Raw genomic sequence first — 27,695 nt, forward strand, 5'->3', positions numbered from 1 at the left:
GGACTTGGCCTGCCTCCATCCTGGGCTGAGTGAGATCCAGCAGCTCAGCCCCACCCTAACCCTAAACCGAGATGAATCCCTTTATTTCCTCAACCTTCATGGAAGCCCATGTTTATGACAGCTTACAAGCCAAGAGAGGCTCCCTCTCCCCTCTACAGAGACAGCTTACAAGCCGAGATAGGATGTTAGGCTAGTTCAGCTTCAGGGAACTACTGAGAATTTACCCCTGAGAAGGTGCTTAATTTCTGAAGTGAGGTTTGTTGAGGCTCAAGCTTGCCTGGACGTTGCACCTTCTGTTCTGCACACAGCACCTTGTACCTGATCTCATCTGAGTGGTGAGAGATGACTGTATTTATTCCGTGACTGGGGGGGAGGGAGCAGTTTGCACATGCATAAACGTAAAGGTAAAGGGACCCCTGACCATTAGGTCCAGTCGTGACCGACTCTGGGGTTGCGGCGCTCATCTCGCTTTATTGGCCAAGGGAGCCAGTGTACAGCTTCCGGGTCATGTGGCCAGCATGACTAAGCCGCTTCTGGTGAACCAGAGCAGCGCACGGAAACACCGTTTACCTTCCCGCCAGAGCGGTACCTATTTATCTACTTGCACTGGTGTGCTTTCGAACTGCTAGGTGGGCAGGAGCTGGGACCGGACAACGGGAGCTCACCCCGTTGTGGGGATTCGAACCGCCGACCTTCTGATCGGCAAGCCCTAGTCTCTGTGGTTTAACCCACAGCGCCACCCGCGTCCCACTACCCACTTACCCATGAGAAGGTGCTTAATTTCTGACGTGAGGTTTGATGAGGCTCAGGCTTGCCTGGATGTTGCACCTTCTGCTCTGCACACAGCCCCTTGTCCCCGATCTCATCTGAGTGGTGGGAGATGACTGTATTTATTCTGTGACTGAGGGGGGGAAGCAGTTTGCACATGCATAAAGGCGCTCTATTCCCTTTTTTTGCTCTTTCACTTGTTACTTGAGTTGAGACAAAGCAATAAAAACAGCTGTGGAACTAGCTGGCACCTCTATGACACTCCATGCGATGCTGCAGGCAATCATGGGGAGGGCAGAAGACAGCGATATCAATTCCGGGGGACTTGGAAATAATAGGAAGCTCATCCACCTCTGGATAACTAGGATCTTCACTTGTGGATAAGCATGGATGAAGTTGTTGACTTCAGTTTTTCATTTTCCCAATCTTTAAGTTCAGTTTGCTAGGCTTCCTCATCAGTTTGCTTTTTAAAAAAAAGTATTTACAAGAATTCATTAGCATTTTAACATTTCTTCTAATGAACCAATTTTAATGCAATCTAGACAATTTCTGTAAGTAATTTCCCCCAATTCGATGCATATCTGTATGTTATTTTCCTAGATATACATGCATTTTTGTGTACTTTCCCCATGAATACTATAGCAATGGGTACATTATTTGCTTGGAGAGCCGTGCCACAAAAGTTTTCAGAGAACTGCAGATTTCAAAGTTGTGTTTCAGGTCATCTATTGTTTTGGGAAATATGAACTAGGCGATTTTCATTAAAATATGAAGTGAACTGCATCCCCCCCATCCCCACTCTGAAGAAGCAATATTTTCTTCATTATTACTTCCTGGAGAAATCCCAGACCTTCCTGAGGGCACAACTGTGTGAGATGATGCTTTCCTACTCTTTCCAGAATGCCCCTTGTGGCTTCTATCCTGATTATTTCTCTGTGGGATGTCAATAGCCGGCGCAGAGTTGACACCAGCCTTAGATGAGGGGCCCGACCACATCAGACTGGTAGGAGTCAGGTGTGAATTATGCACTGTGCAGTGAAAGTGGATAGAGATAAGTTTTTCTCCCACTCATAATACTAGAATTTTGGGGGCATGTCATCCAAAGAAACTGATCAGTAAGAGTTTTAGGGCAGGCAAAAGGAAATTCTTCACACAGAACATCATGCATTTATAGAATTGGTTGCCACCAGATTCTAGTAGCATGTTGTTGTTGTTTAGTCGTTTAGTCATGTCCGACTCTTTGTGACCCCATGGACCAGAGCACGCCAGGCACTCCTGTCTTCCACTGCCTCCCACAGTGTGGTCAAACTCATGCTGGTAGCTTCGAGAACACTGTCCAACCATCTTGTCCTCTGTTGTTCCCTTCTCCTTGTGCCCTCCATCTTCCCCAACACCAGGGTCTTTTCCAGGGAGTCTTCTCTTCTTATGAGGTGGCCAAAGTATTGGCGTCTCAGCTTCACAATCTGTCCTTCCAGGGAGCACTCAGGGCTGATTTCCTTCAGAATGGATAGGTTTGATCTTCTTGCAGTCCATGGGACTCTCAAGAGTCTCCTCCAGCACCAGAATTCAAAAGCATCAATTCTTCGGCGATCAGCCTTCTTTATGGTCCAGCTCTCACTTTCATACATCACTACTGGGAAAACCAGTAGTTCAGCTCCGTTACCCCAACCATTGGACATGCTGGGTGGGATGATGGGAGCTGGAATCTAGAAATACCTGGAAGGCCACAAGTTCCTCACCCCTGGGCTGGATGGACCTTTGACCTGATCCGGAAATGTTTCAATGTCCTTCTGCATCTGAGTTGTATGGTGCTCTATAACTAACCCTGAAGGCAACACCTTGACAACTTTTGAGCAATGCTCCTTATTGCACACAACCAGTTTCTTTCTCAGAGGTGGGGAACCTGTGGTCATCTGATTACTGATACCATATAGTCTGAGTCCATCTTTCCAAAGGGGGAAGGGTCTCTGTCCTCAACCCCCGCACACCAATACCTGTTACTAGGCTCCATCTCCCACCATCCCTAATCATTGGTCATGCTGGTTAGGACTGGTGTGAGCTGGGAGTCCAACAACATCTGGAGGACCAAAGGATCTCCATTCCTATTCTATACAATGGTGCCATTGATTGAAATAATCTTACTCTTCCCTGCTCTTTCCTAAGACATACTTCAGGTGGATTGCCCCACCCCAAGGTCAATTGCAAGGGAATGGTGGAATCACCTCCATCCCTGCATTGTTAGCGTTGGCAAGCCCCTAATTTTCATTCATGTGGGGCTCCAATAAGCCAGGCACCTCGATTTAATGCCGAAATCACTCCTCTTTATACCTGGAGGCTGGTGCTCTCTGTTAATTTAGTAACAGATTTGCATTTTTATCACTTTCTTGGCTTAACTGATGAACATTAATTCCCTGCAAGTTTCTACAATTGCTGGATACTTAATTATTTGGCCAAAACCTTCTGCAGAGAGAACCTTGTGCTATAAAAATGGCAATTTCCATCTTGATCTATTTTAGTACTTTTCAGAAGAAAAGAAAGGGGGGGGGAGAGAGAGAGAGAGAAAAGAAAGAAAGAAAGAAGCAGGATTGATCCCTGAAGCAGCTCCTGGCCTGCGACTCGGTGGCAGAATAAGAAGAATGGGTGAATAATCTGTCTGATTTCTTTAGCTGACGAATGTCAGTTCCATTTTTATATTCAAGTCTGTCGACATTGCAACAGATTTCATCTTTGCCTTTCGTTCATCAACAGCTATTCTGTTCCTTTCCATCACTATTGCAGGCTCCCCCACCCATTTGAAATGGGAAAAGAGGCTGATGGGGGGGCGGGGGGGGGGGAGAAAATTTGTGCAGAAACTGTTTTTCTTTTCGCTCTTCCAGAAACTGAAAACCTGGGAGATTGGTATTTATCACAAGGCAGGAATCTTAAGTCTGCATTAGATACTGTTACAGAAAGGTACATAAAAGATGGATATATCATTTGCCAGGGCAAAGCCTGCCGGGCTTCTTCTAAGGGGTTAAAGGTCACATGAACAGTGGTGACACGTTTAAAAAGTAATAGCGTTGCTTAAAAGAGGATTAATCAAGTGTAGAACTACACCCCTCCCCCCCAAAAAAATATTGAGAGATGGTACCTGCTGACCAAGCGCTGACCTCAGCTTAGCACAGGCTGAGACTTGAGTTGAAAGGAGTGTATCTTGAGATGGAAGAGAAGGGCAGTCCACAGACAGAGGACAGAAGGTTCACAAGGGCCTGAGGCATTGTGTGTGTGAGAGAGGAGGCTACTTGTCATAACCTGGAAAAAATCTTGGTGTTTATATTAAACTGCATCACCTCGAAATGTCCTGATAGCGGGGGAGATGTTGAAGGGGAGAAGGCTCAGAAACGATGACGATGACGATAATTGGATTTATTACCCACCCTTTAGCCTGAAGTACCAGGGCTTCTGAGGATGCAATTTTCGTATCCTTTCATGCTTCTACAATTAGTGCAGGTGGCGGAGTCCAAAAGAGACAACAATGCCTGCTCCTCAAAACTCCTACATCGCTTGGTATCCCCTCCTCTTTGAGTCTTTCACTTCCATTTAAAAGAGCGCATTGGAAAATCAGCCGCAAGGGAGCTCGCTGCCTGGATTCTGATGGCAGCCCGGAGTGTGCGAACTGCGAACATTAATGCATATTTTCAAATCAAATGCACATTCTCACCTGATTTCTCTTCTTTCTGGAAACCCCCCAACCAATTTAGCTGTCATTTATGCAAGACTTGAGAGTTGACAGTTTAGCTTTGGTGTGTATACATGTGTTTAATTTGTGCATCTCCCTGTCATGGCACAACCACAGTCATAATAACTGAAAAAAAGGGGGGAAAGGTGTGTGTGTCTTGTTTAGATCTTATGCAGATCTTATGTGTGATCATAGGAGAAGGCAGCTTTTTAATTACCTGGGTGGTGATGGGGGTGGGGCAGGGTCCCAGGCCTGCCCTTAATGAATTGTTGCACAAGTTAGCAGATGACACTTGCCAGCTCATTAGCTGTGGTTTCTCTTCATCAGAATCACCAGGTCTGCAGGGCAAGTGGGTACCTGCGTCCCGGTTTGATTTGTTTCTGTTTCTGCAAGGACAAAAACGAATGGCTTCATATTACAGGGAAGGTCAATTTAGGCCAAACATTCGCCACGACCTCCCGAACTATACAAGTGATCCATGGAGCAATAGTATCAAACCAGCTGAGGAAGTTGGGGAAACTCTTTTCTCCTTGCCCCCAGAAATTTCAAAGGGAGAAAAAACAAGTCAGGTGCATAGATGTAGGTTTTGTAAAGCCAATTGGTCATTGCGAGGAGAGTACATTCATCTCCCCCGAGGTATGAATTTAATAAGATGCCTTGTGGTGATCCAGGCTATTGGTCCAGCTACCTTGGAACTAGCTGTACTTGCTGGCAACAGAAGCTATCCACGTCTCAGGCAGAGGTCACTTTTATACCTGGTACCTGATATTCTGTGATGGGAAAATGCTGAGTGGAAAGTACTCAGCGGTGAACAGGACTCTGAACAGGATGAAGCTGGGTGGGATCTTTGGCTCATGAAGTATCCATTATTGGACTATGGCCTCTCCATCTGCTTTATCCTAACTTAAACGCAGTATAAGGAGTCTCTATAAGAGTATACAGTGGTACCTCGGTGTAGTGGTTCTATTTTATTTTTTTTAAATGATATTTATTAAGCATTTTAAAGTTACAAAAAAAACAAAGAAACAAAGAAGAAAGAAAACAAGGGAAAAGCAAACAGCAGTCAAACCATACAAATCAATAAAAATAAAAAAAACAAAAAAACAAAGACAAAGCACATCAAAATCCAAAAAACAAAAGTAAACCACAAACAATTAAAAACAGATCCAATATTCCCAAATCCTTAACTGTCATTGCCTTATTTCATCGACCTCCTCAAACCTCCCTTTTTTGTATTCCAGTTATTAATTATAACAGCAAATCCTTCCCATTTTTCATAATATTCTGTCATTAAATTACCTTAATCTATTTTAACCTTATCTTACTATAAAAGACCCTAAAACTTAAAACTTAAATCTTATTTATACCAATTTCTCATAACCATAACATATTCTTGCATAGTTCTTTTTAACATTTCTGCTAAAGCCAAATAGTTTCGTTCCAACATTTTTCTAATACTCATTAATTTTACAAAACAATCCTAAATAGAAATTTTTTAAAAAACTTTCTTCCAATCTTCCTCCAACGTCTCTTCCTCCTGGTCCCGGGTTTTGTCAGTCCTTTCTGTCTCATCCATTTAGCTCATTAACCTGGTAATCTTATGTCCGAGGCCCTTAAGTCTCTTCCATGTCCCTTCCGCAGATCTTCTTCATATTTATACCTGTACTTTACTTTGTCTCCTGGTCCTTTCACTCGTGGAAACTCCAACTTGACAGTATTTTTGTCCCTTCTCGACAGATCAGCCCCTTTTCCATAATCCACACTGAACTCCATGTGGTATTTAAAAGCATGTTTCAAAGTCCCTCCAAAGTTGAGGACCCCCACAACCCCAAACTCCTCACGGCCCATTGCCAGACTTGGAAAGTCAAGACATCCCTGCATAGGGGGGTCTATCCAGCCCCCCATCTCCAAGCCCAACAAAACTCTATCTCTCCAAATCTGGCTTTTTCCAAGTTCATTTGTCAAATCCAACAACTCATGTTCCTGCTGGGCCACAGCTCCCTCCATCTCTGCCACCCGAGGTCCAACAACGATCTCCTCCCTCGTCTGATCTGTCAGAGCACACTCCTGAGTTGATTCCTGGGTGGGTTCTATATAGATACCCACTACCTGTCCAAAATTTCTGATCGCAACAGTCATCAAATCCGTCTTCTCATGTAACTGTTCCAATAAAGCACTTGTCTTACAGAAAGCATGCACCAGAGCCTCTGAATACATTGTTATGCAAAGTCAGAAGGCTGTTCCCACGATCTTAATCTGTTTGCAGCTGCGAAGCTCCCCAGTTCAAGTTTAATAACAGTTTCACAAGCTCCCTCTAGGGGAAGAACTTCTATTTGTATCAATCTCTTTTCTTTTTTTTCTTTTTTAACAGAAGATCTAACAACAAAGTTTCCTTTTTCAGATATTTTGTCAGTATTTGTTCCTTTAAAATGCGAAAGAGAACAATGGAATCACTATGTTTCTCTTCTTTTAACTATCTGTCAAAAACATTTGTCTATAGTCAATGAACTTCCTAAAAACGTCTGTCCTGACATCCCGCTCCCAGGTTCAAGATGGTGGAAAATTACTTTTCTTTACACTCTCTCCTGCAAGTTTAAACCATCCGGAAAAAATCCCCCCTCTTCTCCTGCTTCCAAAGGGGGTTCAGTAGTTTTAGATGATGAAAGTTGATCCTTTACAAACGATTTTCTGAACTCTAGTTTGCCATGTCTTTGCTTTAATCTATCTACAAGAAGCGGAAGGCTGACTTCCTGTTTAGACCTTCCCGCTTCAGTGCCAAATTAAGAAGAGTTTCTAATCCAATTTTCCCTTCTACTCACAGATCGTTGTTTAAAGTCCAATTGTCCAAATTTGATCTGCTCACGGGTAGTTGTTTTTGTAACCGAATTGTCCCAGGAAAAAGGTAGCGCTCTCCGGCAACGGCTGTGCGGCTTCGCTCCACGGAAGAAGCAGTTGACTCTCAGCACCGCGCCACTAACCCCTCTTCGCTCCGGAGCCCGTAGTTGGGTTCCTTTACAGATTGGGAGGGCGCAAAAGGTGCCCGCCGAGTCCCATGGTCACAGGCTTCTTCCGCCTGTGATTTTTTGAAGGGTCCCCACTTCGCCGTAGCAGAACAGACCCGTTTTCCGTGGAGCCAGTCCCTCCGGATCGGAGTCCGCCATTACCGATGGCGCCACCCCGGAAGTCCCGGTTTAGTGGTTCTAGGGGTTGCTCGTGCGTAAGCCGGTGCAAACACCTGGCTGGGTTGCCTGAGTGAACCTTTTCTGTCCGGACAGCCACTCACCCGTGGCTGTCTCAATCGCTGGCAGAATCTGTCAGTGGGCGTTTCTTAAACTTCTTCCAGCAAAGCTCTTTGACGCCTAGTCTCCTCCTACTCTCTCTGCGCAAAAGCCTTCTGCGCAAGGAGGGCGTAGGCAGCGGAGGACCTCTACTCTCCCTGCTGGTCCCCGGCAAGGAGTCATGGGACCGCCTCGCCGCTTCCCCCATCTGCCCCCCTTCTCCACTGGTGCTACGCTGATTCTCTTCCCCAGAAGATGGGCTGCCTCTCCCAACCCCGGGACGCTCTCTGGAATCCCTCTGGATTTTGCTCTCTCCCTGATGGCAGTTCCCTGACACTTGGGTTAAGTACTTAATTTGTTCTGGAAGTCCGTTCTTAACCTGACACTGTTCTTAACCTGAAGCACCACTTTAGCTAATGGGGCCTCCTGCTGCTGCCACGCCGCCGGAGCACGATTTCTGTTCTCATCCTGAAGCAAAGTTCTTAACCTGAAGCACTATTTCTGGGTTAGCAGAGTCTGTAACCTGAAGAGTATGTAACCTGAAGCGTATGTAACCCAAGGTACCACTGTATTGTATTTTAAAATGGGGTTTCAGAGTTTTTAGGGGTTTTTGAATGTCTTATGCAGATTTTTCAATTTCATTGTTCTGTATGGGACAATGACAATAAAGAGATCGTATCATATCGTATCGTATCATAATGTGACTCTGGGCTAGGCACTGAAACTCAGAGCCAGTTAGGGTGGGTTTGAATCTTTTAACTCCGCACCCCTGGAAGGCCAAATTTGGCAGGTGGGTGGGGTTGCACTCTTGCTAATCACCTGACAGTATAGTGATGTCAGGTGATGCTGCACCTTGAAAAACTGACTGTAGGGACTTCAAAGAGAAGCATGGGGGCAAATAGGTTTGCTAACAGCGCCATGCTGCTCTTTGAGCCTTTCAAAACCAGAGGTTTAAAGAGCAGTGTGGGGCTGTTTTGTACACAGGGTTTTCAGCCCAGCACTGAGCTTTGGCTGCAGGAGCCTGTTCGCAGCAGAAGGAAACCCCCCACACGTCTAGTGATTGGCTGGCAGGTGTGCTTTTTAAAAATGACCACATGGTCAAAATTTGACCAAACTATTCCCCTCACATGGTGTCAATTTCTAGAGTTCCTTTGGAAGAGGGTTTGACTGTTAAACTACTCAAGGAATTATAGTTTTATGAGGGGAATTGAGGCCTCCTAACAACTCTCCTGCCAACTTAGCAGTTCAAAAGCACGTCAAAGTGCAAGTAGATAAATAGGTACCACTCCAGCAGGAAGGTAAATGGCGTTTCCGTGCGCTGCTCTGGTTTGCCAGAAGCGGCTTAGTCATGCTGGCCACATGACCCGGATGCTGTACGCTGGCTCCCTCGGCCAGTAAAGCGAGATGAGCACCGTAACACCAGAGTCGTCCGCAACTGGACCTAATGGTCGGGGTCCCTTTACCTTTACCTTTAACAACTCTCAGCACTCAGGATTCTTGGAGGAGGGCATGACCAGAGGCACCAACTTGCACCAAAGATTAGGGGAGCCAGTGTTGTGTGTGTGTGTGTGTGTGACATCACACGCTTGTTGCACATCACGTGACATCACATCAACATGTCTGGAGGAGCTGTGGCAGAGCTGAATGCAGTGCCAGCATGGCTTCAACGGCTGACAGCTCTTCCTCTCTGGTGCTTGGCCTCTTCCTGCTCTTGCTGTTGCCATTGGGGGGCCAAAAGAGCTTGGCCCCTAGGACATGGCACCCCTGGCCATGACTACTTAAAGTGGTATGAAACGGTTTTAACCGTATAATGCAGATGGTTGCAGCGAAATCAGCCATCTGAGAAAATGGGCTTTGGTCCATTTGAAGCTTACACAGTGGTACCTCTGGATGTGAACGGGATCCATTCCAGAGCCCTGTTCGCATTCTGAAGTGAACGCAACTCGCGTCCGTGCGTCTGCATGTGTGTGGGTTGTGATTTGCCACTTCTGCGCATGCACGTGACGTCATTTTGAGCATCTGTGCATGCGCGAGCGGCGAAACCCAGAAGTAACGCATTCCGTTACTTCTGAGTTGCTGCGGAGCGCAACCTGGAAATGCTCAACCTGAAGCAACTTCAACCCGAGGTATGACTGTACCATAATACATCTGTTACATCTTTACGGTGTCCATAATAATGATAGCTGTCAAAGACACAGAAGGTATCTTGCGATCTCCATGTGATGCTAGAGATAATGGGATCATAAGGCCTGGATCCAGACTAAGTTAGCTGAACTCAGGTTCAACTAATATTGGGCTCAGGGGCAGAGGAAGGGGGGTGCGGTGGGGGCAGGCCACCCTGGGTGTTACCACTGAGGGGCAGTGACAAAATGCCGGGTGGCACTCACCGTGCCTGAGCCACACGTCTCTCCTGGGAGTGACGCGGTGGCTTGGACACCCACAGGCTCCATGCTGCCCCAAACGGTCTGCCCACCACATCCCCCTCAGCTGTAGGGCGGCTGAGTGGGAGGAGGCAGGCAGACACCTTGGAGGCCCCGCACAGCGTCCTGCCCTGGTTCGCCCTGCCCTGCGGGCGACTGGACCTGCCCCTGGGTGTAGGGCATGCGCGCCGCCCCAGGTGCCCACTTGGCTTGCTCCACCGCTGATTGGGCTGTGGCCAACCAGCCTCTACAGTAGACCCTTTGAAAATAAAGAACTTAACTGACTCATGCCTATTAACTTCACTGGGTCTACTCTAAATAGGACTGGCATTGGATACAACCCTTGGTCTGGATCCATGCCATAGCCCTCATGGATATTTTCTTATAATAAGCATATTTCTTTAAAAAGAGTCTTATGACACTGAACAGTCAGAGCATTTATTCTGATATACGCAATTGTAAACTGATGAAAAGGACTCTTGTCCTTGAAAGCTTTTTGCACACTAGCCTTTTAAGATGCTTTTTTTTGTATTTGCTTTAGCGGACTTCATCCATATAACTTCACCTCTGGAATTCATTTCTCTATTTCTTACATTGGTGGAGTGTGTGTGTAAAGAAGCTGACATCTCTCAGTGGCTTCTCTCATCCTTATCTGTGGACTGACGGTGATGGCTTCAGCAGTCATGTTGCAAGGACCAGTTTTTGCTCCTTGTTTTGCTAATTCAGCACTAAACCAGAAGCATAGCAAATGCAAGATGCTGCCGCAGGGCTAACCTCTGTAGAGGGTTTAAGTTAGGGTTCACCAAGCAGGCCCCATCTCCAGAATCGACTTTCACATACCTAGATCATGCAAAATAAGGAAGAATCAGCACCATCAGTTAAAATGATTTATAAAAGCAACTAAAGTATGGAACACCCTGTCCTAAGGCAAAATGAAGACGATCTCACCTGTGGACTGAAAGAGTCTTTCAATATACACAGAGTGCATTTCTTTAATGCATTACAAAGTTCACAGGCCACATATCTGGAATTGGAGGGCATGGCTGCCAAATCAAAGGGCATGGCTTGTCATAGCACCTCTCCTTTGCTGCATTAGGGAATAATAACAACAGCTTTCTCTACTGAATGCTAAGCAGTGTCGCCTGCCACCTAGACTGGTTGCACCGAATGAGCAAAATAAATCCACTCAATGTCTTTAGAGACTCTGCACCTACCCAAGGGGAGCAATTTTTTTCAGGCTGCATCCCATGTGTCACTTTTCCTCCACGGGCATACAGTGACGTAGGAAAACACCTATATACACTGCCATCGTTCTATGTAGACGCTCACAGTAAAAAATGGGGGTCAAGTGGAGAGTGGAATTGAGGTCACAGCCATATTCCTCCTATCCATCTCCACACCTTCAGCTGAAGATGTGCACAAGGTCCATCCCACTTCTAAGTTGTACACCTGTGGGCTCTTTATGCACAGTTAGGAACCTTGTTCTGGACATTATATTAAAAGTGGATGGTGTATGGACAGGAGAGGGCAGGATCAAGCTTGCTGCCTTGCTCCCCATGTCTTGGCTTAATGTGTGAATACACTTGTGTGTGTGCAAACTGCACATGTGACAAGGACCCTCACTTTCCCAGGGTATCATGAAGAGAAAGCTCAATTATGTGCAAGGATTCTTTAGGTGAACCAGTGAAGGTCAGGCGCAAATATAACAGGTGTGATCCTAGCTATCCCACACACGTGCACACTGAACGTCTGGATGGTGAAAGCTCACTTTTCGCCAGCTTCCAATTAGTGAACTACAAACAGTTCTCTCCGTGGGTGAGAGTAGCACAGCAGCAGCAAACCCTTAGTCGGACTCGTCCTCAGGTTCGCACGCGGGCACGTAGGTCAGGGGCGGACCCTGCTGCCGCGTTGCCCCTCCCACCCCCTGCGTTTGTTCTAACACGGGCAGAACACGCACCCTGCCTTCTCACATGACTACGGTGCACGCTAGCGGAGGCGTTTCCCTTACTTCTCATACACGCGTGTAGCAAGAACATTACTGTATCAGGCGGGCAACCGAGGACCCCAACGGCTTGTGATTATTTCGTGCGTCGGAATTGCGCCCCGAGCAGGTTCCAGATTCAATTCGAGTCGCGTTGGCTGGCGACTTGATCCGGCGTGAGCCTGCGAGAGCGCTCCCCCCTGCGCGTCCGTGGGGCGACAGGGGCGGGGAGCAGCTCGACAAGCGCGTCCCTCCGGCGTGGCTGCTGGCGCCGTAGCCAAATCTCGCCCGCCTCCCATCCCGTTCGACCGCAGCCAACTCCTCTCGACCCGCGCGTCCTCCGGGCGAGGCGGGTTGGCGTCTCTTTCAGCCGCCGCTGGGGGAACCAGCAGCCTGACAAAGGGGCCGGGGCAACGGAGTTGAAGCAAGTTCCACGGCGTGGCGGCTTCTCGGCTATCGCGCCCGGGCGAGCAAAGCACCAGCCAGGCGTCCGGAGCAACCTCAGCATCAGCAACGTGCTTGCTCCGCTGGGAGTCGCTCCAGAAGTGCTGCGCTCGCCCGGGAGCAAACGGCGCCTTGGAGTTGCTTTCCCCAAAGTGCCGGAGCCTGCCCGGATCGCGTGCCTCTCCCTCTCCCCACCCCTCCCCTGCTGAACCCGAGGACCGCCTCCCATCCCTCTCGCCACGGCTGGGGGCAGGTCCCCGGAGCCGACCCGCCCCCCTGCTGGGGAGCCGCCGCGAAAAGGATTCCGCTTTCCTCTGCTGGATGCGTCCCTGGAGGAGCTGAGCCATGCGGCGGCGGCTCCCGCTTTGGCTCCGGAGCTTCCTGTGCTTCTTGCCGGCCTTGGTGGGACCCGCTGCAGGTAAGATGCGCTTCGCAAGCCGGGCGCTTCGCTCCCAGCGCCTGATCTGAAGGTCTCCTGTTATTACTCCACCCTCCCTTACACCCCCCCCCCCAAAAAAAAGAGCTCTCGGGAGAGACCGCAGCTCCGGAGCAACCCGTCGTCTAAGGGAAAGCGCAGTTTCTGGGCACAGCTGGGCAGGAAAGTAACATTCAGAGGCGCACGATCCGGATTCGTTTGGCTTCCTTTCTTTTGGAGACGGGTTCCTTGTTCCCCGGGGATCCTGCGGTTGGTCTAGGGACAGCTCAGTGCGCCACAGTTCTGGAGTTTGGCGGATCTCTAGTTGCAATTGTATCAGATCTTTTCGCTCTGGAAAACTGGGGGCAGGGAAACACCGAGGGAGGTGCCCAAAGGCTCCCGGCGAATCTCTGGCCCCCGCTGGAGTAAATGGAGAGCCATGCTTTGGGGGTGGCAGTTTCAAGTCTAGATGAAAAGGCAAAAGGGGTTGGTTGATGTTGGTGATAACGACCCTATGAAAGGATGATAATGGGAGACCGACAAGAGGGCATTAGGGTCTGGGCAGCGTGAGAAGGGGGTCCTCGTTTTTCACTGTGTCCCCCTTCCTCCCTGCCCCATTCTTGTCTAGAGTCTGTGTTAGACCACCAATCCTGACCCACTGCGTGTCACTTTGTAGATCATTCCCTTTACAGAGCATTTGTCTGTGTAGGAAGATTGGAGTGAAACACGTGCGGATTCTCATGAAAGCCCGTTTGTAGTTTCCCATTATTTTTGTGCATGCGGTGCGTACAACATGCCAGGATGCTACATTTATTTTTATTTTTCCTTCTGGTGCACGTTCGATCCACAGCAAAATGTATGCACCTGCAGTGGTTGCGCTTTCCCTGTCCGAAAGGTGTAACATGCAAAAATGTGGTGTGCATGTACTCCCCAATGCGCAGCTGCCACGTTGTGGAGTCGCCTCCCCCTTCCATGTCACCCAGAATTGAGCACTCGGCCTGCGTGCGGAGAGATCCAGCCTCACCCAGAGGCTCTTCTGCTTTGCACTTTCCATTGAGGTAACAGATGGGCCCGAGTGTGATAAAAAGAAGTGCACACAAGGGGATGCGACTGGGTAGAGGCTAGCTTCAGAGAAGAGGCTGTCAGCTGGAGGGTGACTGACCTTTCAGATCCCTGACAATTGAAGGCTCCAGGCCTCCCCTGGCTTGGGGTTCGCGCACAGCTTGCCTTAGCAAGATTTGTACCAGTCCCTCTCTCTGTGGCCAGAGACAGCGCTACGGTTTTCTGTATGCTCTTAATTTGCTTCCTACCAAAGCCCTTAGCAGTCTCTCCCCCCCCCCCCTTTTCTGTGCCTGTGTGCGGAAACAAAAATCTTCAGGCCACAAACTCTCCCAGAATCTGTCCACTAGAGGAGGCATCAAGACACACTTTGGAAAAGGATGCAGCAGCCCAAGGCAGGAGCTGGAACCATTGCATGTGTCGGTTTTAAAGCAAAATCTAAAGCTGCAAAACATGCAGCGCTGGAAATAATAATAACCCATCTTTATTTACCATGGAGGGAAAGTGAGGGTTTTGTTTTTTTAAGTGCTTTAAATTATGGGGCTGTAAAGTATTTCTGTTTAGAATTTAGGCAGATTTGGTGGGTGGGTTGGGGGCTGGGAGCTGAGTTCCAGCTCTTTAGGAGTGAACGAAAAAGAGTTTCAACATCACCCCAATCTGAATTTCATTTACAGATGTGATTTTTGCCACTGAAACTTGAAAGGTGGTCAGTTTGAGGCTAGTTCTGTCCTGGAGGGTGGGGTGGAAAAGACAAGAATGGTGAGAATTTTATTTTTAGGTTACCCCCTCCCCCCCCAAAAAAAATATTACTTGACCATCCCATGCCTTGTTGGGAATTTAAGAAGCAACCGCTGACAGTATATTCTTGTTGGCAAGGAGCAGAGAGTTCCTTTGAGTGTGGGGCTGTGGACGAGGGTCTCAACCTAGGTTCCTTTTATTACATTGAATGCTATCAAATCTGTGGATGTGGCATGCCAGTTAGTGCCCTCGCAACTGGCTGTTCCCAATCTCCTGCACGGTGAACATTGAAGGAATGATTTAGCCTGAATGACAATGGCTGCTGAAGGATAATGCCAAGTGAAAGACGTGATGGATTCACATTTGCAATGTGTGTGGTTTTTTTGGGGGGGGGGGAAGAATGTGACTGATTTTTCATTGCAAGTTGCTTCCAGCTGAGAGCAGGCGCTGGCAACAGGATCGGAGGGAATATGCTGCTCCTGCAAGCAGGGCTGTCGATTAGCTGTGTGTCTGCTGTTGGATCAGCAAACAGGAGCCTGTACTGCTTCATTAATATTTGCGTGTGTGCAGAGAGGAAGCTGAGTAGACTCCCACAATGAATAAAGTGTAGGGTTGTGGTTTTTTTAAGAAAAAGAATTAAACCTGTTGGAAGGTTGCTGACCCCTGGCTTAAACCAAAAACTCTGTGACCTTTGGTATGGTATTCTTAGGGTAAGATCGGAATCAGATATTTTTGGCCTCGCAGGAAGCATGTGCAAGATAAACTGTGCATGTCAGAAACTCACAGTGCAATCCTAGGTACTTTTACTCAGGAGTAAGCTTGTAGTGTATTGAACGAGAATTTTCTTCCAGGAAAGTGTGTGTAGGTTTGGAGCATAAAACCATAAACCTAGGCACATTTGCTTGGGAGCAAGCCCTATTGAACCTGGTGTGGTTTGGTTCCAAATAAACATACATACCTATGCCTTTTTGCATACTGTTGTTAACACCTTGCACAGCTCTTTCTGTCTGAGTGTGCCTTGTTCTCCTGTGGAAACTTCATTGCACACTGGATGGAGCACCTCGCATGAAGGCCTAGGTTGGCTGGAATGTGCATTTGCAGATGTGAGAAACAGGATGCCTTATCCGAGGAAGTCCGAGGAATTTTCTTCCACCCATAAGCCTCTGTCAGAAAGCTTTAGAGGGGAAGAATTATGACAGGCTTTCGGAACAAGTCTTCAATGAGTCGCTTGAGACTGGCTATGTGTGTGCATGTTGATTTTCTTATGTTGCCTGCCACGCCATCCTGACCCCAAAGAAGGTTAAAAGGATTCAGTGTGGATGTGTGCTTTGTTTGTCAATGCAATTGGATGCTGGTGTCAAATTATTGGGGTGTGACTGAGTCTTGGAAGTTCTTAATATTCAATGATCACTGGTTGTACTTTGGCTGACTTTTTCCATTTGCAAGTCAGATTGTCCAGTGATAGCCAATGTGGTACCTTCAAATGATGATGGACTACAACTCCCGTCATCTCTGAGTGTTGACCATGTTGGCTGGGGCTAATGAGAAAATGTAGTCCAACAACATTTAGAATGTGTCATGTTGGCTACCTTTGGTTAAGTGGTAAATAACAAGGATGCACTTCAGGTCTGCGTGAAGACTGAACAACAAGGCAAGTCAGGGTGATCTGCAGGTCCCCCCCAAGTCAAAGTGCAATGGCAATATGCCACTCCAAGTCAGATGGGAGCTCCTGCAAAACCTCATTTTTCTCTGATCTTTGCTATATTGTCTATATATCTGTGTTTCTCTAGGTCCACGGGTTCTGCAAGAATTGAGACTGTCCAAAATGTTGCCTGTAGAGCACTGAAGAGCTCTGAATTGTGCTTTGTTAAAGCACAGCAGTGGAGTTTTTTTAATAAAAAAGTTGAAAGCATTATTTTTGTTTTAAGAAAACAAAAAACAGTGCCATCCTAGAATTCTTCAGAACTCTGCTGGCAGCATTCTACTCAGCCTTGCATTGTAAGGCCTATCAGAGACCTGATAAAGCCTCGAGGGATGCCTGTAAAGGCCTATCGGAAGACACAAACAGCCACCAGAAAGAAAGGTGGATGTGAAGCTGCAGAGTTGTAAAAATGTACAAGCAAGAATGCACACCACTTGGTCACTGCTTAATTATTTTAAGGTGAGAAAGAGACAAACCCATGTGCCCCACACCCAGAAAGGATTATGGAGGAAGTGAATCACTTTTATTTCCCTCACAAAGGGCCCCTATGTCTATTTCTCCACAATTTTCCAGGCTTAATCCACTCTGGAGAGATTCCCCTACCTGTAAATTCATCCACTCTGGCCAAAAGGAGAAAAAGGTAGTCATTTTGCAATTCCCCATTATAGTGAATGGGAACCAAGGGCTTTGTTTGTTTTGTAAATACAGAGTAGCTCAGAATATGAAATATCAAAGTGGAGAGAACATAGAGCTACTCAGAAACAGATCACATTTTTTGAAAAAGAGGCTACAGATACAAGGCTAATCTTGGGACATATGCTCACCCCCTAAGATATAGCTTCCACTTGGGCTATACATGGTACCTTGGTTTAAGAACAGTCTGGTTTAAGAACGATTTGGGTTACCAACTTCCCAAAACCGGAAAGAGTGTCTTGGTTTGAGAACTTTACTTCGGTCTAAGAACGGAATCCGAACGGTGGAAGGGCACCGGCGGTGGGAGGCCTCATTAGGGATAGTGCGCCTTCGTTTAAGAATGGTTTTGGTTTAAGAACGGACTTCCAGAATGGATTAAGTTTGTAAACCGAGGTACCACTGTACTCTGCACTGTCAATTGGCTTTTTCTTGTTTCCATGTGCTTTCACCTCCCTCTAAAAAACCCCCTCTAGTTTTTAGTTTTCTTGAGAAACCTGAAACTTTTCAGAAGAAGCCACACCTTTGATATGTCAGTATCTGACATTGGAAGCTGTCTTACATGAAGGATCCCAGCAATACCGACTCTGACTGGCAACCGTTCTCTAGTGTCCTAAATCGTTAATTCCCCCCACCCTACCCCATCACTCACTACCTGGATCTTTTTTACTGGAAGATACCAGAGATTGAACCTGAGAACATCTCCATGCAAAACATCTACTCTACTACTGTGCCATTAATATAGCACAGAGTGGACTAGAAGGTGGGCAATTGGAGTTGAAACTGTATTCACGTTAGGCTAAGCATAAAGGGCTGGGCTTCTCTGTAGCTTTCAGTGCTTGACTAGGAGTGAAGAGGCTGCTTCCCTATGGCGTTTGGTCACCCTGGCTTTTTCCTCCTCTCCCACTGAATCATTGTGAAGCCTTGGTCATGTCTCTCAGTCTTCATTCTCCTTCTGTAACTCGGGGGGTTTCCTCCTGGAGCTATTACCCAAATATTGACAGTTAAGGTTGTAAAACACTTCGAAACATTTGAGAAACATCATATAAATGTGTGAGTAGTAAGTGATATGCGGTGAGAATGGCTTATGAGCATCTTCAGTGTAGTGTCTGAGCAACTGGAGAAAAGGCACAGTAGTAAAAGTTAGACATTCTCTGGTTCTGTTCTTTTAAACATCAGCTTGATATGGAGCAATGATCAGCGTATGGATATAAGTATTATCACTTGCTGATGTTTGCCCATCAAGCTGCTGTTAAAAAGCACAGAACAGAAGATGGTCCCATAAGCTGGCAATGGATCTGAAGTGGTCTAGGAATGCCATTGCTAGGACAGAGATTGACTCAGGTGGCATTGCACGAAGGGCGCTGAGACAAGTAGTTAGCTTTATACAGTGGCACCTCCGGTTGCGGACGGGTTCTGTTCCGGAGGTCCGGTTGGATCCCGAGGTTTCCGCAACCTGAGGACCGCTTCTGCGCATGCACGCGGGGCGAAACCCGGTGAAATACTTCTGGGTTTGCCGTGGGTGCATCCCAAAGTTTACGTAACCAGAGGTTACTACTACAGTCGTACCTCGGAAGTCAAATGGAATTCGTTCCAGAAGTCCGTTCAACTTCCGAAACGTTCGGAAAACAAGATGCGACTTCCAATTGTGCAGGTACACCAGAAACAATAGCAGAAGCCACGCAGGATGTTAGGCTTCCAAAAAAAGGTCGAAAACCGGAATACTCACTTCTGGTTTTCGATCATTCGGGAGCTGGAACGTTTGACTCCCAAGGCATTCGGGAGCCGAGGTACGACTGTATTGTACTGTGTTGCCCAAAAAAGAAAGAGAGATTGTAAAGTTAGGGTTTGCTGCCATGGCTCTCCCCGCTTGCCATCTCTGCCTACCCGCCAATCCCTTTGCCAACTCTCCTTCCTCCAAACCTGCCAACCCTCCTCCATCTACACCTGACCAAACATCCCTCCCTTTACACCTTGCTCACCCCCTTGCCTATCCCTTCACAGTTTGCCTAAACCTCCCCTTGCCCTTCATTCACAGCTCTCCCCAAGCCTCACCCCCTTTTAAAGCAGGGGGGACGCGCTTCAGAGAGGGGTCTGGCAAACTGCTCTCTGGAGCACCTCCCTCCCTTAAACAGCTTGCCTGGCCATTTGCCATCCATACTGATTGTTTGTTCACCTGCCTACTGTTCTGTAGTCACACTGGAGCTGGCGTCACCGCCTACTGGTGGCCAAAACAACTATAGCGTGATGACAGCCTTACATGTTTATGTTTATAGGAAGACATGGGGAAGGACTGCAGCTCAATGACAGAGTAAATGCAGCCAGTAGCCCTTGGCTAACTAAAGATTTATTGATGTTTGTGTGAAGGAGTTTTGTCCATCCTGAAACAGCAATTAAAAAAAATAAAATAGCGAGGCAGGTTTTTCTAAAATAATCCAGGTCTTTTTTTCTCTGGAATTTCTTGTTACCGGAATGCTCTGTGTCCCACCTATAGCTCAAAGTCAGTGCAATTTGTGTGTCTCTGTGCGAATATCCTTCCATATACCGTAATCCAAATACTAGAGTTCCTCCTTCCTCCCCTGGAAAGCTGTCTAGCTAATTGAGGCCAGGCAGTGCTTGGCTGTGTCACTCGCTAAGAGGTTTGGCTTTTTTAAAAACATCTGAGAGTTTGGCAGACTCGAGGCTTTTCAATTTCATATGGTGGCAGATGATGCTGGTGGGAGGTGAGGGGGAAGAAGGAAATGGCACCAGCGGATTCCTCCACAGTTGCTGACTGCTACTGTTTTTGCGTCATTGTTTCGAGTTCCTGGGATCCTTATATGGGCAGATCTCAGACCGGATCCTGTTCGCAGATCCTGGGAGGAAAGGGACATAACTCAATGGCAAAGCGCACATTCTTTAGTGTGTGCATGTGACAAAGGTCCCTGATCCAATCCCCAGCATCTCCAGGTAGGACCGGGAGAGACTTTTGCCTGGAGTGTCACTGGAACATAAGGTAAAGGGACCCCTGACCATTAGGTCCAGTCGTGACCGACTCTGGGGTTGCGGCGCTCAACTCGCTGTATTGGCCGAGGGAGCCAGCGTGCAGCTTCCGGGTCATGTGGCCAGCATGACTAAGCCGCTTCTGGCGAACCAGAGCAGTGCACGGAAATGCCGTTTACCTTCCTGCCAGAGCGGTACCTATTTATCTACTTGCACTTTGACGTGCTTTCAAATTGCTAGGTTGGCAGGAGCTGGGACAGAGCAACGGGAGCTCACCCCGTTGCGGGGATTCGAACCGTCGACCTTCTGATCGGCAAGTCCTAGGCTCAGTGGTTTAACCCACAGCGCCACCCGCATCCACTGGAACATACAAAGCACTGAACTATATGGTAAAGGTAAAGGTACCCCTGCCCATACGGGCCAGTCGTGTCCGACTCTAGGGTTGCGTGCTCATCTTGCTCTATAGGCCGTGAGCCGGCGCCGTCCGAAGACACTTCCGGGTCACGTGGCCAACACCAGCACAGCACACAGAAACGCCATTTACCTTCCCGCTATAAAGCGGTACCTATTTATCTACTTGCACTTAAGGGTGCTTTCAAACTGCTAGGTGGGCAGGAGCTGGGACCGAACGACGGGAGCTCACCCTGCCGCGGGGAATCGAACCGCTGACCATACGATCAGCTAGTCCTAGGCACTGAGGTTTTACCCACAGCGCCACCCGCGTCCTTGAACTATATGGACCAATGGCCAAAAATCATAGAATTGTAGAGTTAGAAGGGACTCCGAGGATCATCTAGTTCAACCTCCCCCCCCCCCCGCAATGCAGGAATCTCAGCTAAATGATCCATGACAGATGGCCATCCAACCTCTGCTTAAAACCCTCCAAGGAAGGAGAAGGAGAGTCTACAACCTGACTTGGTATAAGGGTTAAGACAGTGCTCTGTGCTCCTTTGTAACAGGGGAAAATGCCTATATTCTGGTGCAGAATTTAGCAACCAGGTTGTTCACCGGAGCAAGCTGGTTTGAGCATATTATATCCTGGTCCGACTGCACTGGCTACCAATTACTTTCTGTTTTGTTTTTTAAATAATATTTATTAAAGTTTCAAAGAAAAGATTACATAAATAGAAAGAGGGAAAAAAGAAATAGAAAAGAAAAAAAATACAAAATACAAAAAAAAGATAAAAAACACTTAAAAAACACATCAATCTTTCCATGCCTTACATTTCATTTCCTTGCTTCCCTGACCTCCTCACACCTCCCTTTTTTGTATTCCAGTTCTATTGGTTAATTCAGCAATTCCTTTCCCTCTTTGTTTTTGTCTTAATCTTTTAACTTAATATATTATAACTTTGGATTTTCACCTGTTAACAATCCATTTTTACATACACCTTTATAACATTGCTGCTAAAACCACTTAACTTCATTCTGACATCATTCTAACATTCATTAATTTTGCAGTATTTCTGTAAATAGTCTTTAAATTTCTTCCAATCTTCTTCCACCGACTCTTCTCCCTGGTCTCGGATTCTGCCAGTCATTTCCGCCAGTTCCATATAGTCCATCACCTTCATCTGCCATTCTTCCAGAGTGGGTAAATCTTGTGTCTTCCAATACTTTGCAATAAGTATTCTTGCTGCTGTTGTGGCATACATAAGGCTACCAATTACTTTCTGGGCCCAATTCAAAGTGCTGGCTTTGACGTATAAAGCCTTAAACTTCTCTGGACCGCAATACCTCAAAGACCACCTCTTTCCACATGAATCTCCCCAGACCCTGAGATCACCTTCTGAGGCCCTTCTTCGTGTGCCTCCTCCTCGAGAGGTCCAGAGGGTGGCAACACGAGAACGGGCCTTCTCTGCAGTGGTTCCCCATCTGTGGAATGCTCTCCCCAGGGAAGTTTGCCTGGCACCTTCACTATACACCTTTAGGCACCAGGCAAAAACGTTTCTTTTTAACCAGGCCTTTGGTTGACCTGATCAACATCCCATAACCTTTAAAAAAATATGGGGGGGGGGTTATTATTGGGTTATTGCTTTTATTTTTATTTTATATACTGTGATCTTTTTATGTGAACTGCCCTGAGACCTCCGGGTATAGGGCGGTATATAAATTAAATCAATCAATCAATCAATCAATCAATTGATTAATTGTCTTGAGCCCTGTTCAGGTGTGCAGCACTGTTCAGCCCTGTTGCCACAGATGGTGCATCTCTTTTTGCCTCAGGTTGCTACAAATCAACTTGCAGCCCAAGACTTGCAGGTGATCAGTTTGCCTTGCAGGTGAAACTGTGGAGCGGGATGCTCTTAAATAGTGACCACACACCAAGTACCCATCTCCCCTGGGGATGGAGGGATGGAGGCAACCACTGTGGCAGCCCTCCACATGATGTTGGACTCCACCTCCTCCCAGCCCCAGCTAGCATGGCCAAGGAGCCTGGAACATCTCCTTTGCATCATGCAGAAGGTCTCTGGCTCAACGACTGGGTAGGACTGGGAGAGACCCCTGTCTGAAATCCCACAAAGCTGCTGCCAGTCAGTGCAGGCAGTCCTGAGCCAGGTGGCACAATGCTCTGACCCAGGATAAGGCAGCTTCTTGCATTCCAGAGCTGTAGTCCAATAACATTGGAAGGGTTGTGTATTGGTTTCCCCTGGATCATGCTAACTGTTAGAGAGTGAGAAAATCGTTCATGTCAATGTGTCCCAAAGTTCAAAGTCTTGCTGAACCAAGCAAGCATTGGGTCACCTCTTTCCATAGCTTTCTTCAGTGTTTGCTGTTTAGATTAATGAGATAAGGATGCTAAAAGGCTCTAGACATCGGTGGGTGTTATAAAAATAGTAATTCTGGAGCATGTCAGTGCAATGTATGAGGGATTATGATTTGTGTTCTTTTAGCAATGTTTTTCAAGTCTGGTTCTTCACTTGTTGGTCTAAAACAGCCTTTGTCGCTGGCTTTGTGGGGCTGATGGGAGTTGCAGTTCAAAACATCTGGAGGGCACCAGGTTGGCAAAAGCTGGTCCTTAATCGATTTTGACTTTTGGAAAGGAGACACAACCACCCCCTTTTCTCTCCCGCCCCCTCTCTGTCTGGTGTAAGGAGGTCTCATCTTTTGTGTGCACAAGAAATCACAGCTTGTTTGGTTAGGCTTCAGGGTATGAAACTTAATGGAAATTGAGTAAGATGGTTGTGTGCTACATAAGGGTGTGATCCATGAATCACGGTCTGGATGGTGCTCTCCAGAAAGGCTGCACACCAGCTCCATATCATCCCTCTCCTCAAAAGCCATAGCTCAGTGGCAGAGCATCTCATTTGCCTACAGAAGGTCCCAGTTTCATTCCCTGGCATCTCCAGGTAGGGCTGGGAGAAACCTCTGCCTGAAATTCTGGAGAGCCCTTGCCTGTCAGTCTAGATACTATTGGGCTAGATGGATCATTGCACAGACTTGATATATGGCAGGTTCTGATTTTCCTGTGGTCCTTTGGGCTGTGAGCTGTCTGAGCAAGACACAACAGGGGCTGCTATGAAGGCCTGACAGTGGAGAGAACTGTTGCAACAGGACTCTTGGTTTTCATGATGAAATAGCAAAAGGCTCAGGCCACATACAAGCCTTGCCAGTGGGTAACCCGCTTCCCTTTGGTGTTTCTCCAGTAGGACATGGAACCTATGGCTCTTCTGATGTTGATGGGCTCCAACTCCCATCAGTCACAGCCAGCATTGTCAAAAGTCAGGGATGATGGGAGTGGTAGTATAGAAACATTTGAAGTGCACAAGTTCTTCACCCCTTAAGCTAGAGCGGTAGCTCCCAATTAGGTAACTACTGCAGACCCTCTGTTTTTCAAAAGCCAAGGCATGGACCCCTACTTTTGAAAATCTTGATATCTCTGTGGTAGTTTTTGTTGTGCAAATGGTGCCACCATATCCTCCAACATGTCCCAGTGTAAAACTGGGATGCATGTCTTCTGGGCCGTGTTTCCGTGCGGATCATGTGAACCATGTGAGAGCAAGGCACCCAAAAGCAGAATGTCCCAGGAGTAGACAGGTATGTGCCATGGACCCCCTGGGTGGGTTACATGGACCCCTGGAGTCTGCGGACCACCAGTTGGGAACCACTCTTCGAGAGGCATGCATTCGATTCATAACAAGTGAGAAATTGAACCAAATGGACCTCAAATAAGGTTCTGCTTGCTGCAGCTAAGGCTCTGTCTTAAGCTGTTTGAGCAACTAACCTCAGGGACCCTGGGCTGGAAGAAGACAGGCAATTTCTCCCCGCCCCCCAAAGGACCACCTTAAGGTCATTTACAAGAGTGTCCTGTGGTGGGGTCAATGGTTTATAGTTATTGGCATTTTGGATGTCAGTTTTGTGTCCATTTAATCTCTTGCATAGAGATTGACCTATCTGTAGTATGTAGAAAGCAGAAGGGCATCATTGGGGGACAATGACATAAATTTCATTGGAAGAGGAACAGGTGAACGAACCCTTGATGTTATGGATGGCATTATTAGGTTGTGTTATAACTTTGCCAGAGTAGACATGGAAACAGATTTGGCACTGAGGTCTGACTCTGTTCCTGGCCTCTGTGTCCCTATATTTGCTGTTGCTGTTTAGGTTGGGAAACCATCTGTAAGTAACTAACTGTGGTCAGTTTAATAATAAGCCAGCTTCGAACCTATATTTAGCTGTGGTCTATGAAACTGACTTGTTAAATCAGAAGGGCGTGTTTTAAACCAGAATCCCGGCTTTGAACGTAACACGGCTATTCTTTGTTCTGCTTCTCATGTAACGTTGAACCAGAGTTTCAAACCAAGCGGCATGCACCAGCAGGCTCCTCATGTGTTAAACTAGAGTTTAAAACCAAACTCTGGTTTAACTCACTCGTGGAGCCTCCTGGTTGCACGATGCTCAATAATGCTCCATTCACTTTTCAGCTGCTCCTGCCTTTGCCACACGGTGTGGAAACAAAAGGCTAAGCTGGCTTTGCATAACGTTCTAAACAGCTCAGAAAGATAGCATGCTATCTTATGAGTCAGGGCATCGGCCCATCTAGTTCAGTTTTGTCTACACGGACAGGCAGCAGCTCTCTAGAATACCATATTGGCCTGAATATAAGCCACACTCCCCCCCCCCCCCAAATTCTGACTGTGAAAATTTAAAGTGTGGCTTATATTCACGACCTTACGGGAGGCAGAGTGGTGCTGCCCCCCCCCGCAAGAGCAACGGTGCACCGCCTGCCCACCATTCCCAAGCCTCTCCTGAGTGCCAGAAAGAACAGGGAGGCGGGAAGGCCGCCAGCAAAGCGGTGTGGTTCCCCCACTAGGAAGCAGCCCAGGTATTGTCTTTTTTCCCTCCCCCCCCTTCAATTTTAAAGGTGCAGCTTATTTGCAGGCGCAGATTATATTCGGGCCAATACGGTAATTCCCAGTTCTATCTGGAGATGCCAGGGATTGAACCTGAGACCTTCTGCATGCAGAGCAGATGTCCTACCACTGAGCTATGGCCCCACCCCCACCCCAAGGCTCAGTGTTTTCTTCTCACCACCCAAAGCCAGGACAAACCTTGCCTTCTGCTCATGGTTTGTTTGAAGAGGAACCTACACCTCGTGAGCAGGGATTTGAGCCTAAGTACCCCCCCCCCAAGCTGGGATGCAGGTGGCGCTGTGGGTTAAACCACAGAGCCTAGGGCTTGCCGATCAGAAGGTTGGCGGTTCGAATCCCCGAGACGGGGTGAGCTCCTGTTGTTCGGTTCCTGCTCCTGCCAACCTAGCAGTTCGAAAGCATGCAGTGTAAGCAGATAAATAGGTACAACTCCAGCGGGAAGGTAAACGGCGTTTCTGTGTGCTGCTCTGGTTCGCAAGAAGCGGCTTAGTCATGCTGGCCACATGACCCGGAAGCTGTACACCAGCTCCCTTGGCCAATAAAGCAAGATGAGCACCGCAACCCCAGAGTCGGCCACGACTGGACCTAATGGTCAGGGGTCCCTTTACCTTTACTCCCACCCCCAAGCTGGGACGTGGGTGGCGCTGTGGGTTAAACCACAGAGCCTAGGGCTTACCGATCAGAAGGCTGGCGGTTCGAATCCCCGTGACGGGGTGAGCTCCTGTTGTTCGGTTCCTGCTCCTGCCAACCTAGCAGTTCGAAAGCATGCAGTGTAAGCAGATAAATAGGTACAACTCCAGCGGGAAGGTAAACGGCGTTTCTGTGTGCTGCTCTGGTTCGCAAGAAGCGGCTTAGTCATGCTGGCCACATGACCCGGAAGCTGTACACCGGCTCCCTTGGCCAATAAAGCGAGATGAGCGCCGCAACCCCAGAGTCGGCCACGACTGGACCGAATGGTCAGGGGTCCCTTTACCTTTACCTTTACCTTACCCCCCCTCCAGCCGCAGTCCCACATGCTATCTGCTCCACCCCACTGTTTATTGGAAATGATCAGAAGGAAAAGCTGGGGGCAGAGCCAGGAAAAGTTCTGCTGTTCCACTGCTGTAGAACTTGCAGTGCTGACCCCCCCCCCACTCTTGTCACTGGTGTGAATCTGAAAAATGATGAAGCTGGTTAAGGAGCCAAGGCAAACAAAATGATTTTAGCCTACATGCTGCTCTTGTGGAGACAAGAGGGTGACTTGCAAATGTTCCCAGTAAGCTCTGGTCACCTCCCTGACCTGCTTTGGTGGTGGGTAGAGAAAAGGGCTCTTTAAGCTATGGGATGTAAGAAGTAGCCAGAAGCGACTTGGGGAGGGACCAAAGAACACTGGGTTTTGTCTTTCTTCCCTTGTTATGGGGGTGGGGAAATGGCCTCCATTGTGCAACTCTTTTCTCTCTTTCTGCTGCCGAAATCTTGGGGAGGGCGAATTTGCAACTGAATTCACAGGCACTGTTAAAGGACACTAAAAAAAGAGAAAGAAGTGGTTTTGTTGTTTCATGGGTTTTTCTTCTTTGCAAGAAGAAAATGGCCCTGCTCATTCTTTGCCTTGTTAGGATCAAGACAGATTAGCTGTTTTTAAGGTGTTCTTTTGAGTCTGACGTCTATAGCAACAGTTGGAGGCAGGATCAGAATGTGAAATGGCTGTGGGACCCTGAATGTTGAAGCGTCAAACAAATCAAAATGTCCAAGGGGTGGGAGGTGACAACACTGAATGTGTTGGGTGGGGGAATCGTTGCTGATAATTGGGTGCTTTTTTGGGGGTAGCAGATACTGAAATCCCTCTCCAGAGCCACACAAGAGATGTGGAAAGTTCAGGTGGCCCTTTTCCTTACTCATCCTTGCAAGCTGCAAATGACTTTCTTTTAGCCGTTGTGCATCATCTTTCTAGCCAGAGCAGCAATCAAGGCTGCTTACAATAAGGTACAGATAAAAAATGGATACAGAGCTAAGTCACCCAGCTGGATAACCTGTAAGAATAATAAAAGAAGCAGTAATCATTAAAAAAATGAATAAAATTGAAGGCTAGGTGGAGTGAAAATGACTTGGCAGTGGCCATAACAGTTAAATTTTAACAGATCTGCGGCCA

The 27,695-nt window shown here is 47.5% G+C and overlaps 1 protein-coding gene and 1 long non-coding RNA gene across 7 annotated transcripts in view; one reads left to right on the forward strand and one right to left on the reverse strand.

Moving 5' to 3' along the window:
• ROBO3 (roundabout guidance receptor 3) overlaps positions 1 to 27,695 on the forward strand; it is a 335,111-nt gene that overhangs the window by 108,595 nt on the left and 198,821 nt on the right. The window contains exon 1 of one of the 5 annotated variants that reach the window (XM_080982322.1): positions 12,892 to 13,027. The exons of the other annotated variants lie outside the window; for them this stretch is intronic. Coding sequence (XP_080838448.1) covers positions 12,955 to 13,027 — 73 coding nt within the window. The 5' untranslated portion in view covers positions 12,892 to 12,954. Of the gene's footprint in view, positions 1 to 12,891; positions 13,028 to 27,695 lie in introns of those variants that run through there. 5 annotated transcript variants of the gene reach the window in all.
• LOC308463888 lies at positions 901 to 12,196 on the reverse strand. 2 transcript variants are annotated; one of them, XR_013979778.1, is made up of 4 exons: positions 10,959 to 12,196; positions 4,704 to 4,872; positions 3,899 to 4,423; positions 901 to 1,231 (listed from the first exon to the last, which is right to left on the reverse strand). It is a non-coding gene; the product is annotated as an uncharacterized lncRNA (long non-coding RNA). The 2 variants fall into 2 exon arrangements; XR_013979779.1 differs by lacking the exon at positions 3,899 to 4,423 and having other exon boundaries at positions 932 to 1,231; positions 10,959 to 12,002.

The sequence above is a fragment of the Podarcis pityusensis genome (genome assembly GCF_964106645.2).
Source record: "Podarcis pityusensis genome assembly, chromosome: 15".
Taxonomy (NCBI): Eukaryota; Metazoa; Chordata; class Lepidosauria; order Squamata; family Lacertidae; genus Podarcis; species Podarcis pityusensis.